General features: G+C 42.0%; 1 protein-coding gene and 1 long non-coding RNA gene across 3 annotated transcripts; one reads left to right on the forward strand and one right to left on the reverse strand.

The window, feature by feature from the left end:
• The first annotated feature begins 998 nt into the window (after positions 1 to 998).
• Positions 999 to 10,775, forward strand: LOC117756397 (probable carboxypeptidase X1). 2 transcript variants are annotated; one of them, XM_034576887.1, is made up of 13 exons: positions 999 to 1,442; positions 3,019 to 3,128; positions 4,361 to 4,500; positions 4,728 to 4,812; positions 5,058 to 5,208; positions 5,303 to 5,391; positions 5,543 to 5,666; positions 6,561 to 6,757; positions 6,900 to 7,079; positions 8,702 to 8,996; positions 9,411 to 9,550; positions 9,640 to 9,742; positions 10,235 to 10,775. In XM_034576887.1, exons 1-13 carry the CDS (start codon positions 1,106 to 1,108, stop codon positions 10,579 to 10,581), a joined length of 2,298 nt encoding a protein of 765 aa, XP_034432778.1. In that variant the 5' UTR covers positions 999 to 1,105; the 3' UTR covers positions 10,582 to 10,775. The 2 variants fall into 2 exon arrangements, with proteins under 2 accessions (XP_034432778.1, XP_034432779.1); XM_034576888.1 differs by lacking the exons at positions 999 to 1,442; positions 3,019 to 3,128 and having other exon boundaries at positions 4,375 to 4,505.
• Positions 10,776 to 11,768: 993 nt separating this feature from the next.
• Positions 11,769 to 12,419, reverse strand: LOC117756398. The gene is made up of 2 exons (XR_004612798.1): positions 12,379 to 12,419; positions 11,769 to 12,249 (listed from the first exon to the last, which is right to left on the reverse strand). It is a non-coding gene; the product is annotated as an uncharacterized LOC117756398 (long non-coding RNA).
• Positions 12,420 to 15,033: the final 2,614 nt, after the last annotated feature.

The raw sequence follows: 15,033 nt of genomic DNA on the forward strand, positions 1-15,033 counted from the left end.
AAAGCTCAGTTTGTTTCATGACGGTAAAAGTTTAATGCAACACAGATGTTATGGTTTTGCTGACAACATGAAACATGCAAGTCAGCAAAGATCTGATGATCTGTTCACTCTGAGTGTTCTGCTGTTTACTCTTAACACAAACATCTGTTTGAAGGTCACACTCCTGCTGTCATAAATCTCTGCTTGTCTTCAGATAACGTGGACGACGTGGACGACAACACACATTTTGTTATTTCAACAGTTAATGTTGTCTCAGCTGTTTTAAATATAATGTTTTTTATCAGGAAATTTGTTCCTCTGAAGAAATCTCTGAACCAGGGAGAGCTGGAGCTCGTGATTTGAAAACATAACAGTCTGGAGATGATGTTGGCCGAGTTTCAGGAGGTGGAGGAATCATGGACCATGAAAAATACGAGATTATGTCCAAATCCAAAGGGAAACAGATGTTTGTCTGACACATACTTGCTAAAGAGTGAGTAAAACATTTTTTTTTTAAAGGCCTGTGAAGAAACTGTGGTGCTTTACAATTTGAGTCACTGGTATAAACTGGTAGCAGGGACGTTTATACATGTTTAACTTTTATTTTGTTTATTTTCAGGAGGAAAAAAACACAAAAAAATCCCCAGAAATCAGCAATAAAATTTCAAATTAAGAGGAAACAATCAACTAAAACTAATAATAAACTCTGCACAGAAAATATAAAACCTTTCTTATAAATACTTATGTATATAATCCTCACTCATTTTTCTAATATGTCCTGATAAGTAAAAAACTAAATTTGTTTTTGTTGAACAAAGTGAACTTTGCAAGTTGTTCTAGTTTTGCAAAAGTAAAAAATAATCACGTACATTTTTAATGTTTTGTTGCAACACATAACCCTCATTTTGTAAACTGCAGTCACGCACACGTCTGTTCTGAATCACACATTTTCGCGGGAGTTGAGCTGGAATTGTGGGAGGGAGGATGAGGGTGAGGAAGGGGAGGTGGGATTGAGGAGGAGGGATGTGGATGGAGGTCTGGTTCTGTCAGCTGCACAGAAACTGGCCGGGGGGAATCTTTTTTTTTTCTCCTTCCACTCCTGCAGCAGCAGCAAACAAAGAGCAAGATGGGAAAGTCGTTGTGCTTGTTGGCTGCTGTGATTTCTCTGGGAGTTTTCCTGCACAGAGCCGGAGCCAGAGAACCAATAAACCATGCAGCGGCAGAGAGCTCTTCACTATTCAACCGCACAGATGTGCGTGTGAACTGGACTGAGTCTGTCACTGGGGAGGATCAGAGCAGAAAGCCACCGACTCCCACCGCAGCAGAGACAACGTTACACAGTGTCAAACAGCTGGACTCCAAAGACATCAGGCAGGACAGTGAGGAGGTCAACAGCAAAGAAGAGGACGAAGAAGAAGACAAAAGACATGTCAGCAAGAAACAAGATAAGAAAACTAAACTGGGTAAGAAAAACACATCACTTTTACCATCTTAACATAATTAATTAATAAATGATGCATTCAGGGACACACTGAGCCTCTGATTTACATCTGCTGAACCTGTCAAGCATGAATCAACTTATGTTTATCTAAATACAGGGTTCTTTATCAATAAATTACTTTTTATAATTTTTTTACAGCTGACTTGTAGAACTTGTTTACATGTTTTCCTGTCTTGGATTTTTGTGAATAACGTATTTTGTACGATAACTAAGGATTGTTTTCTATATATTACTATTTTCTATACTGTACTTTTAGAAAAAAAATCCTTAAACAATAAAGAATATAATAAAAAATGTGACGATTCAAAAATCACGATCAAACTTTTCAACCACATATGATTTATCTAGAAAAGGGTGAATGAAATTAAAATGAATAAGAGTAAATAATATCACTGTTTGTATTTTAAAGTTATAAGAGGCCAAATAGTTGCAGGTCCATCAAATCCAAACCTTCTTTACGGATCAATCACTTTTGGATTCATTGTTTTGTCAATAAAATGCCACAAAACAGTCCATAATTAAAAGATATTAAAATCACTCACAGAAAACCAACAAATATTCATATTTAAAAACCTGAAATGAGTGGATGTTTGACATTTTTCTTAGAAATAGGATTATAACAACTTTCAGACAACTGCCAAGTCCATTAGACTAAAAGTTTCCTCTCTACACGGGATTTATTAAGAAAATTAAGTGTAAAACTGTGAAATCAAACACTAATTTATGCTATATTGACGTGTTCGTTAGAGCTCACTCACAGGATTGTCAAAAATATGATTTATGTTTAATTTCATGAGGGAAGAGGCAGAACAACTGCAGCGAAATCCGAGCCAGATGTTTGCTTTCATGTGGATAACACGCGTCGGGCTGCAACTCAGAGAAAGTAGTGATAAAGTTGTCTGAGAGGGTGTTTGCCAATCATTATTTATGAATAGTCCACAAGTCCAAAACGTTCATAACAGAAGGACACAATGTTCACATTTCAGGGGATGGGACTAGAACATACTTGTGTGGATCCACTGCCTAATAAAACAACCTAAAGAGAACAGACAAAGCTGTGCAGCCACTTCCAGGAGAGTTTGAGATTGATGGGAATGTTATTGCTCGTTCACAAAGTCGTAAAATACTCTGCAGCTGCAGCTCCTGTCTTCCTGCTCTACTAAAGCTTCGACTTTACGCTTTTGGCCCCAAAACTTTGTCTCAGATTACATTCAAACCCTCCACAGGCGCACTTCTTCCTCCCAGACACAAAGAGGAGGAGGAGGAGGAGGAGGAGGAGGAAGAGGGGGAGGAGGAGGAGGAGGGCCTCCAAACCTCCACTGAACTGACCCTGGATGATCTGGGTTATTCCCAATGCTGGGACCTCATGTTACATCAGCCCTGTTTTTGCTAACTCAGGGAAACCAGCGAGACAGCGTTTAAGGTTTAACCCTTCAGCTCCCAGTCCCAGACCAGCATCTATAAGCTGATCCACACGAGCACAGACACAAACCCACAGAGGATTTTATCTCATGATTGCTTTTTCCTTTTCCTCCCAGACTGTCCCCCTCTCGGGCTCGAGTCCCTTCGGGTTGATGATAGTCAGATCCAGGCCTCCTCCTACCAGCGGACGGGCCTGGGTCCTCACAGGGGGAGGCTGAATATCCAGGTTAGTCCAAATCCTTCAAAACACCAAGTACAGACTAGTTCAGTTTGGTTTATTTGTTTGATATAAAAAGATTTAAAGCCTCAGATCCCACACATCTGCAATAAAATCTAACTTATTTCCTTTGTGGTCCTTGATGTAAAAAGAAAAGAAAAAAAACGATTGAAGTTAAATGCCGTCAATTACAAGACTTCAGGGACCAAGAAACAAGCTCCTGACGACAGATTAGAAGATTAGAAATAAAACTGCACATGTGTAACTTTGAAGCTTTTCGGTTTTAAAGATACTACTGATGTCAAAAGATAATGAAAAACAAGTGTGAAATCCATCATGTAGGACAAATAAAAGAAGAAGATTTTAATTCTCTCTAATACTCTGAGGGTTTAGTTCCTCTCAATAAAGGCGAAATTCCAGAAAAATATCTTAAAAAAGAAAGAAAAACATCCATCCATCCTTTAGTTACACCACCCACCACTGACTATAGGGTATCATTTACTGGTGGGGGGGGGGGGATCAGGGTGATGTAACTGGAAAAAATTTAAACTGGCATGCACAAAAAAAGCCAGATAATGAAAAATGTGAACCGTTACAAAACATGATAAATTAGGTCGAACATTATTCTTTGTTCGCGCTGCAATTTAAACTGAATGGAGGAAACCAAACCCCTGATGCATAAATTAGCTACAGACACAAACAACCATTTGCACATATTCACATTTATGGTCAATTTAGAGACTTTGAAGAAGCTAATCTCAGTGTGCAGGTCTCTGAACTGTGGAACTCAGAGAAAACACACAGACACAAGGAGAACATGCAAACTGCCACCTCACAATATGTGATCTTCAAAATATCTTCTAATGCTTAATCATTTACTTCCTAGCATCACATTTCATTTCTATCCATAAATCCTGTGGCATTCTTCTGAAACTAAAAGACTAAAGTAAGCTGCCTTCTCTTTTTCCGCTGCTTTTATTGGCGTGTAAAACTAATAAGGCTCCAGGGACTGGAGTCGCAGTAGTAAGTGTTCGTGTTGAGCACTTTTATGAAGCGTCTTTTATGAGTTAGTCACTAAACAATCTTGTTCTGTCTTAAATCTGCCGTCTGAAAGCAATTGCCAGGTCAACTCCAAATTCTTATGCAATGCTGCGTACTTGAGTCAGAGCCGGGAGCCTTCTGGGTCAAATTATTAAATATAAAAACACTAAATCGAACATGTTTTCCTTGTTTTGTTAAAGTCTGGTATTGAGGACGGGGACCTGTACGATGGAGCCTGGTGTGCCGAGTACAAAGACAGGAACCAGTGGCTGGAGGTGGACGCCATCCACCTCACCCTGTTCACCGGAGTCATCCTGCAGGGCCGGAACTCCATCTGGAGGTCAGGTAGTGTCAGGAGCAACATCAAAGAGTGTGTGTTCTGCACAAACTGGTTTGCAAAGTGGGCTCCAGAGGTATTGAACCGTTAAAGATGGAGACATTTAGTGTTTTGCAAACTAGCTTGGTTGTTTAAATTCAATGTTCTACGTTACGAGAACAGAATGATCTTAAATTGTTGCACTGACGTCTATTAAACTGTGATTTCTTGTTCTTCCTGGTTCACCACAGCTGGGACTGGGTCCACACCTACAAAGTGCAGCTGAGCAATGACTCTGTGAACTGGAGAACCTGCATGAACGGGACCAAAGAAGCAGTAAGAGCTAGATCCTCTTGTGTTTTTCTGACTCCAGGAATGTAGCAGTGCCGATGACCCGTGGACCTCATGCAGATGCAAAACACATTTTCAAGAGTTTGTGCCAAAGAGAAATATTTATTGTAGAGGAACAATTTTAAAATCAAAACAATTGAGGAAAGTGTGGAGAGAAACTGAAGTTTGTGGCTGAGAGACAGTTACACTGCCGAGGAGTAAATGTATTAATTTCACATTGAATTATACAGATATTTATAGGGAACCAGAATCCAGAAACCCCGGTGCTCGGACTCTTCCCTGTCCCCAGTGTCGCCCGTTACATCCGGATCAACCCGCAGACCTGGTACGCCAACGGCACCATCTGCCTCAGGGCGGAGATCCTCGGCTGTCGTGTGCACGGTGGGCAGAGATGTGTCAGAATTACATAAAGGATGGTTGTTGCTCTGTCAGTCAAACAAAGCTGCTGAAACCTCGCGTGCTATTTCCTTCTTAGATCCAAGTGATATCTACGACTCGGAGCCAGAACCAGGATCGAAGGACGCTCTGGACTTCAGACACCACAACTACAAAGAGATGAGAAAGGTCAGAGTGTGACGAGCGGCCCGAACATTCACGATGAGTAACTGTGGTTCCAGGGATTTTCCTCACAGACTCAACAGTTTGCAGATTTTTCCTCACATTCCAGATTGAACCCTTTTTTAAGGCTTTTAAACCAACTTCTTTGTTCTCACAGCTCATGAAGGCGGTGAGCGAGGAGTGTCCGGACATCACCCGCATCTACACCATCGGGAAGAGCTACCAGGGCCTCAAACTCTACGTCATGGAGATCTCAGACAACCCCGGCAAACATGAACTCGGTAAGAAAGATCCAACTCGTCTCCCCTGAGCCTCAAAGTGGACGTGAAACCTTAAAGTCAGAGATGTTAGGAGCAGAATCCATCTTGTCTCCAGAGTCGCCCTGAGTTGAGCTGCTCCGGGGCCCAGTTCAACCTCCTCCAGTGTTTGTACAGTGTGGTTCTTCCTGCAGCACCACACAGGGAGGCGGGGGGGGGGGCTCTCCTGTGTAAACACACTGATAGCAGTTAGAAATTGGAGCCTGCAGACCACCAAACAACACAGGGCTCTTTGTGATGCTGTCTTCAGATGCAGGGAAACAAAGCCACTCAAGCTTGACTTTGTTTTTTCACAGAGAAATTTCATTTGAAAAAACGACTTCAATCCCACAGGGGAATGATAGTGTTAGTGGTTTCATTGTTTGATTTGAAGAGGAGGGGCAGGGATGTGTGTCTTTGATTTTTGAATTAGAACAAATGCTGATGTATGAAGTTCGGACCTTGTGTCTTCTGAGTCTTTATATTCTGGGATGGCTGCCATCGTTTCAGGCCAAAAACACTGTGATTACTGGCAAAGCGCACGTGGACCAGTTCCACACTGATTCCTAACACAATACAAAAGGGTTGAATGTTTTCATCTGAGAGATTGAATGTGTTCCTGATTTGACTTTGGGTTTGAACTTGACGAACTTCAGCAGCGCAGTTTTTAACACAAACTAAGAGATATATGATCCCATCACACCTTTTTTTAATTGTTTTAAAATTGGCTCCTAGTTTGTTTTAGGATGGATTCTACATTTCTATTGATGACGATTAGGGCTCTTTATGGCCTGGCCCCAACTTAAAGGCCCTTTAGATGAATTTCTCCACATCCATTGCTCTGCAGATGAGGTGACGCTCTGGTTTTATTTTCGGCAGGTGAGCCGGAGTTTCGCTACGTGGCCGGGATGCACGGGAACGAGGTTGTTGGTCGAGAGCTGGTCCTCAACCTCATGCAGTACCTGTGCAGTGAATACAAGAAGGGCAACCAGCGCATTGTGCGACTGGTCACCGAGACACGCATCCACCTCCTGCCCTCAATGAACCCGGATGGATATGAATTCGCTTACGAGAAGGTGGGTAACGCTTTAAAGCAACACTATGTAGGTTTTACTGAGCAGCGGCGCCCTCTGCAGCCACAGGGGGTCTTTGTCGTCTGACTCGTCCGTGCGTCCATTGCTCGTACTGACTGTTTTCGGATTGACCGATGTGCTGCAGGGCTCGGAGCTGGCCGGCTGGGCGGACGGGCGATACAGCGTTGAGGGAATCGACCTGAATCACAACTTTCCGGACCTGAACAACATCATGTGGGACACTCAGGAGACGGCAGCCGATCCGTCCAAAGTCCCCAACCACTACATCCCCATCCCAGAGTACTACACCAAGGAGGACGCAACCGTAAGGAGGCTTTGGATACTCTGTGATTGACAGCTAGGACGTCCAATAGGTGCAGGTCGCAGGTGTAGGTGGGCGGTGCAGTTTCCTCAAGCTCTCACTCAGGCTCCTCCCCCACTCCTCTAAATATGGTTACTTGTGGCTTTAAAAAACCAAGATGGCGCATGATGCCAAACTAGAGGCTTCAAAACGGCAGCTCACAAACCAATGGGTGTCACGATGGGTTGCCACCGGTTACCACTTGTTCAGGAACCGTTTAGTTGGAAGCAACAGGGTTTGAAAATGGTTTTACTTTGGCGCCACCTCATGGTAATATTAAGAATGAACAAAAGAGTCACATCCTGATGTCTAGATAGGAAATAAACTGTGAAAACGTTGAAGAGAAGATTCACTGAATCGCCTTTGATAAACGTCCAAACTCTGCTTTTTACAGGAGGTGACATGTGGTCGTTCTTAGGTTTTCAGTTGTACAAATGTAGGTCAAACTGAACAGTAGGTTTTTGTTGGTGTTTCCACTTCAGCTGCAGAATCGGCCCCAGATCAGGAAAAACATTCAGAGCCATAGAAAACAGGGATTTTTTCCAGGAAGCCTGAGCATCGTCACTCAGTGTTCGGTAACAGTTCGCAGGACACATGTAGAAACTCTGGTTACAGATATAAAAATATACACGTTTTTCTTTTTCACTCTGACTTCTCGAAGCCCACAGAGTCTGGCTGGTGTTTTGTAGGAAAATGTTTCGCCCACAGGAGCTGAAGTGTTACATTCTCAGCTTGTGGATGGAAATACACAGAAGAAGTACTATTGCATATCAAACCACATGTTATACATTTGAAAATATTATACTTTTTATTCCACTACCTTCATCTGACCCCCGTCTCGACTCGGAGCCAAAAAGTAATTTCCACTCTAAACTCCAACAGTCTAATTTAGAGAGTTTAAAACCCTGAAGAGCTGATTTATCCAACATTTCAACAAAAACACGAAAAATGATAAATTAATTAAATGCATTGTAAATTTATGAAGCACATTTTTTCCCCTTGATTAATTTCTTGAACAACACAATTTATTTCAGGGACCCTTGACTTATCGGTCTCTATGATACATAAAGAACAAACACCATCTTGAGCCGCTGGAACAGAAATAAGCTGTTTACACATTGATGCATCAGTATTAACAATCACTTTGCCTTGTGAATGCATTATATTAAAAACGTCTCCAGAGAATCCTTTCAAATTTGGCACAAATGTTGACCTTGACTCACGAATTGACTGATTAGATTTGTGTGGTCAAATGTCAAAAGGTCAAAGGTCAAGGTCACGGTAACCTCACAAAATAAGCTTTGGCCTCTTGGACGTTATATCTCAAGTTTGCCTTTAGGGAATTTCTTCACATTTCGATCAGTTGTCACTTGGACTCAAAGATGAACTGATTCCATTTCAGGGGTCAAAGGTCAAAGGAAGTTCTGCAGAGAAAGGACTTTTATGTTGAGTTCTTCACGTACATTTTCCTGATAACAGTTTTGTATTTTCTCAGAAGTAGAACCTGTATTTGTAACAGAGAGTTTTCATGTATTGATAATTATTATTGAGAAAAGAATCAGACTCTCTCTTCCACCACCGTCCAGGTTGCACCAGTGACCCGAGCCGTCATCAACTGGATGCAGGACATTCCCTTCGTGCTCAGCGCGAACCTCCACGGTGGAGAGCTGGTGGTCACGTATCCCTACGACTGCACCCGTGACTGGATTCCTCACGAGGACACGCCCACGGCGGATGACGCCTTCTTCCGCTGGCTGGCCACCGTCTACGCCTCCACCAACCTGGCGATGGCCAACCCTGAACGACGCTTGTGCCACTACGAAGACTTCCAGGCACACAACAACATCATCAACGGCGGAGCGTGGCACACCGTCCCCGGCAGTGAGTCACAGCACCGAGCCCCTGAAGAGGTTTCATTCAGACTCCACTTCGCTGTCTAGAGAGGAAATCCGCTGCTTTCAGTTAATGTCAGAAAAAACATAGCAAAATTGTTTTGGCCTTGATTATTTTATTCATTTCTTTAAATAGGTTTTTTTGAAGTTCGCTATGAGCTTGAACAAGAAACAATTTTCTAAATATATTCAATGATGTGTTGCTCTGCTCAATTCTGTGGAGAACAGTAAACAAGGAATGACTTAGATGTGCAACTTACTGACTTAGGAATTGTGGAAGGATGTTGGCCCCTCTGTATAAATTACAGGTATATAATCTGAATGTTACATATATTGAATGGTTTGTAGGCACATTGTTTGAGTTGTTTTTGCCTGATTTATGCTGGCTGTGTGTTTTCTGCAGGTATGAACGATTTCAGTTACCTGCACACCAACTGCTTCGAGGTGACGGTGGAGTTGTCCTGTGACAAGTTCCCTCACGCCAGCGAGCTTCCCATCGAGTGGGAGAACAACAAGGAGTCTCTGCTGATTTACATGGAGCAGGTTCGGCTCAGGGTGGATCCGTCTGTGCAAAAAGAATAAGAAAAAAGATGCACACGAGTTTTAAAGTTCTGCTTGTTGTCTCCACTCAGGTTCACCGAGGGATTAAAGGTGTGGTGAAGGACAAGATGTCCAAACAGGGGATTGCAGATGCTCTAATAAAGGTGGAGGATCACGAGCACGACATCCGATCAGGTCAGCGAGAGTTTTAAAACTAATGTTTCCCCAGATGTACCTTTTGTTTTTACTTGTTTCTTCACTGAAAGCACTGAGAGGCTCAGTATTTAGTATTCAGACACTTAATTCCAACAACATACACAGTTTAAGGGAAATATTAGGCTGCTTTTTCCGTGCAATAACTCAATTTACATGCAATTTGTGTAATATTACTGTTTTTGTTCCTCAGCATATTAATTCAATATCATATGCAATATTATTATATCATAATACTTACTCCTTGATCTTTTAATTTCTACTTACTGCAACTTAAGTGAAGTATAGTTTCTCTGTCTAATGTAAATATGTTTATCTTATTCTTATACCGATTCTGTACCAACACTAAATTTGTCACCACCAGAGGCACATGTACAAAATTGGTTCATCAATAAGTAATTACAGCACTTCACAATAAAATGTAGTATATAGTTTGTATTTGTTTGTAAATGATATCCTATTTCCCTCCTGTAGCTACTGACGGTGACTACTGGCGTCTCCTGAACCCGGGGGATTACAAGGTGGTGGTCTGGGCAGGGGGCTACTTACCATCCATGCGCCGGTGCCGCGTTGGAATGGAGCCCCATCCCACCATCTGCGACTTCGCCCTCACCAAGACGCCCATTCAGAGGCTGAAGGACATCCGGGCCAAAGGAGGGAAGATCCCCCAGGAGCTGCAGCTGCGTCTCCGAGCCCTGAGGCTCCGGAAGCTCCGCGCCAGCACCAAGGCCCTCAACCGCCGCCGGGAGAGCCAGCGGCTGCAGCAGGAGCAGACGCTGCTGACGAGGAGAGCTCGGGCCTCCGGGGGCCGGAGAGAGTGAGAGGAGGCGACGGGCTGAAGGGGCCTCAGGGACAAGTAACATGTTTCTACTGATATTAAAGGGTCAGTGAACCCAATTTACAAGAATGTGACGTGAAGACAGTTTAAAAATATCAAGTCTTGGACATTTCTACTTGCACCCAAGTGGCGATGGAAGCTTCAGTGTCACAGTTGAACAGTTTTGTTTCTGGCTGTGTTGACCCTTTAACACAGATGAGCCCGTGACCGTCACTCAAACACTGACAAAGGTTGACAGGATATTTAAAAAACTTCCAAAGTAAAGTTCCACAGCCTGTAAAGGATCATTGTTCTCTATCGACAGGCCTCCTTCAGTGATAATGTTCAAGTTTTATTGTTTTGTGAATGTTGTGTTCAGCTCCTGTTGTGTTTGTTTCTTATCTGTAAAGAGACTTTAGGATTTAAGTGTCAGCTGGTCTGATATCTGTCTTTTTTTCTAACAGGAACATTAAATAACTCTCTATTAAATCTTCCTTAATTGTGTCATTTATTCTGGTGACGACTTCTTGATTTAAGGTGAAGTGGGATTGAAGGTGTTGGAGCAGCGGCTCCAGGCCTGAAGGTCACAGACGTGAAGAGTCATGAGGAACAAGAGGAAACAAGATAAATGTGCTGTATATTTAATATACATATTTGTATAGTCATACTATACTGGCTCACAGTGGATGTACACAAATATCAATATATAATAATTGCTAATATATGATTATAGTAACTTTTTCTTCAATATTTGTGACATCTGACAGGAATCAAACTACAGTTTTGGAATAAAACTGACAATTAAACTTCACAATCGTCAAAATATGTTTCCTAATATTTAATATCTCATTTTCTTTGTTCTTTTTGAGCAGTTTCAAAACCACCAGGACTTTGATTGAAAGTTTTCCAGATGTGATCCATTTTCTTCCAAACATCCAGAAGCACTTTTACGAGTTTTGTCACATATTATTATTATAATATTTAAACTCCATCATTTTAAAAGTGGTGAAGAACACAAGACGCCCAAGGATTAGAAACTGGTTGGGAACCACTGGAGCAGAACTTCCTGCAGATTCTTCACTGGCGACGTCTTTGCCTGCCATCTAGTGGTTAATGCTCAGCTGCTGCATGTGAGAATTCAAAAATATTACAATCCCAAAACCCAGAAAGGAGCCAAACACCAAAACAGTCCGCAGTGCAAAAGAAGCCAACCTTTAATTTCTGTGAGAATAAGTACCATTGTGGGGATAACTTGCCGTTTGAAGCCAGGAAGGGAAACAACAGTGCGAGCAACTCAACAATGTGTTTGTGTCTCGTTCCGCCTCCACCTGCTCAGCTGGGAGGCGACGGTGCACAGGTACAGAACGACAGAGAACATTCAATCAACAGGTCAAAACTCAGAGGAGACAAGGAAACGAGAAGGAAACAGAACAAACTGAATCCCTTTGTTTCTCCACCTGAAGTGAAAATAGCAGATAAGACACTTCTGTCTGAAGAGCTTTTGAGTTTATGTTCAGCCTGGAGACTCGTTTGACCTTCAGCTCGACGACTGTCACTGTAAATGTAGATTATTCATGAAATCAGGGAAGAGAAAAGTCCCTGATTGACGGAGCTGAGGGTGAAACACAAACATCATGAGCACTGAGGTACAAAGTGTTCAAACGCCTCCTTCCTCTCTCTCTCTCTCTCTCTCTCACACACACACACACACACACACACACACACACACACACACACACACACACACACACACACACACACACACACACACACACACACACACACACACACACACACACACACACACACACACAATGATGTGGCTGAGTTACACCTGTGTTTCATCTTTTCACCTCAAATCCACAAATCATTTCTTAAGAACTTCATTATACTCTTCACATAGTTTGGAAATTCAACCTGTGACAGTTTCTGTCAGAGAGTCGGTCGAGAGCGTTGACGTCTACGAAGCTGCGTTCAGGTCACATCCTTAAAACTGTGAGTGGGAAATTGCAGACTTGACTCCAGAGGTGGTTGAAATTGTGTTTTTTATAATTTACTTTATCCCTTTTAGCTTCCAGATGGGTTTTCACAGTCTGTCTGAGGGTTTCAGGAAAAATCACAATACTTAAAAAACCTCAGAGAACACTGACCTGTAGGCGAGGCGTGTGGAACTTGATGTGAAATATCTGCATCGTGTAAATCTGGTTCACCAAGCACTTTAAAACAAATGCCAGGAAATGTTTGTTAAGCTTTATACTATTTGACGTTAAACAAAGGTAATTTCCTCTGATGGTTTTGAATATTTGATACTAAATGACCTTTAAACCAGTTTGGCACAACAAAGATCTGCATATATGAGATGATGACGTCTGTAAAAAGCTGCGTTCAGGGACGTGAACCTCTCGCATCAAACACTTTATCGAGCTTTAAAGTCTCGTGGATTTTTCTATTTCCAACCCAGTCTGCTTCACAGCTGCAGACTTCAGGCTTCAGGTGCTTGAAATGATTATTTTAGAGTCATTTCATCCCTTTATTACCAGATGGGTTCATCACAGCCTGACTGAGGGCTGCAGCTAATTTAAACCTCAGATTTTAATACTCATCTCACACTATTTGAAATATCTGCATGTAAATCCCACCCGTCTGGTTCAGTGATCACTTTTAAACTAATGCCAGAAAATGTTATTAAAGTTTCCTACATTTTGAGCTTTGGACGGTTTTGATTCATATAAACTAAATGATACTGCAGAGGCCACATCGCTGCAGATAAACACCAGTTTTACAACATATATCTGCATCTGTTAGATGATGAAGTCTTATAAGCTGCGTTCAGGTCACATGTATTTAACCACGAGCAGGAAGAACCTCTCACATCAGCCTCCGAACTTCAAACGGCCTCATGTGTTCACACTTTATCGAGCTGTAAACTCCGGGTCCGGGTGTTTTCAAACGTTCCCACATTTTGAGTGTTGTTCATTTCTGGATGGTTTTGATCAAAATGATACCGAAGAGGCCAAATCACTGTAGGTAAATAGCATCTATCAGACGATGCAGATATAAAGCTGCGTTAATTCCACTTCTTTTAAACCTCTCACTTCAGCCTCTGCTGTCAAATGGCCTCAAGCGTTCATGCACGCGTAACTAAACTGAACGGTGAAAGCAACGTTCTCTCCTCACTCTCCCACAGGAAAAGACAATTGTTTTTTTAAGTTGAAGCTTTTGCAACATGTAAAGAAATATTTTAAAACCCAATAAGAGCAGATGTGTACGTTCAGTTCACTGCAGGAGACCGTCCACGCAAAACACATTTTGGCATCTGACAGCTGCACACGCGGAGCGACACGCTCACATAAATAAGAAAGTTGAATCTTCATAAAGGCCGGTCTGCATAGTAGTACACTCTTATCTATTGGTCACACAACAGCACATATTGATCTACTCTGCAGTCGCTTTGCACTGCAGCCAGTTTACATCACACACCCACACATGTGCTTGGTTCTTACAGCAGATATACTACACAGGTTTCACACACAAAGCGTCAACAGTGGTTAAACAGTCGAGGGGAACCGCTCGCTACTTAGAGAAGAAAGAAAACGAAGCATTTATGACGCGAGGATGGAAGAGATGAGAGGAAAGGAACCAAATACTGATGATGAGGAATCAACACTCGAGGTTCGACGTCTGAAAACGAGTCGTTTCTTGGCAACAATCCTGTGAATATTAAACTGAAGAAGATTCTTCTGCCAACAAACATAAACAAGCCCCTGAGGAAGAGGCTGGAAATATCTTCTTTTTTGTTCTCATTATTAACCCGAACTGTGAAAAGACGAAACCCAAAAAACTGAACTGATTCTACAAACAAATCTTATCTGTGATACTGTTAAAAACACATGAACCCTGGCAAAACATTTTCCTTCTTCCCTGTGAACTAGATGGAGGCTTGGTTTTCATTGGTGTTTGTTAAGTTTGCAGGATTAAGTAAAAACAGTTTGCGGTGAAACTTGGTAGAGGGATGCAGAATGTGGAAAGAAGCCATTAAAGTTTGGTGCAAAACCAGATCAGGAACCGGATCCAGGCCATTTCTTTACATTTACACTTATTTCTCAAATAATAATTCATGGATCTTAAAGAAAAGAATTTGTAGGGGACTGATATTTATAAGTGTGTGTAATTTCACGCAGATCCACATAAATATAAAGATCTAGCAAATGTAAATATAGTTTTATAAGGGGATTGTTGGGCCTTGACAGAGGTCTCTAGTTTTGACTTAATCCAACAAACACCAACCTGCTGCTGAAACATTCACCCGTGAACCAAAATGAGTTAAAGTAACTTCTCCCGAACAATTTCACAATTTACTTTTGTTTGAGTTACAGCTACAGTGCCAGAAACGACAAACTACATTTGTGAGCAGATTATAAATATTTCCGTTCTCCAAAAGGAACCAGTGGACAGG

This window comes from Hippoglossus hippoglossus, chromosome 22 (assembly GCF_009819705.1).
Source record: "Hippoglossus hippoglossus isolate fHipHip1 chromosome 22, fHipHip1.pri, whole genome shotgun sequence".
Lineage (NCBI taxonomy): Eukaryota > Metazoa > Chordata > Actinopteri > Pleuronectiformes > Pleuronectidae > Hippoglossus > Hippoglossus hippoglossus.

Bases quoted from the DNA above. Each gene is read 5' to 3' on its own strand.
- LOC117756397 (XM_034576887.1), top strand. From the start codon at position 1,106: ATGGGAAAGTCGTTGTGCTTGTTGGCTGCTGTGATTTCTCTGGGAGTT. The intron at 7,080-8,701 runs GTAAGGAGGCTT...ACCACCGTCCAG, and splicing joins ACACCAAGGAGGACGCAACC to GTTGCACCAGTGACCCGAGC. The intron at 9,551-9,639 runs GTTCGGCTCAGG...GTCTCCACTCAG, and splicing joins TGCTGATTTACATGGAGCAG to GTTCACCGAGGGATTAAAGG.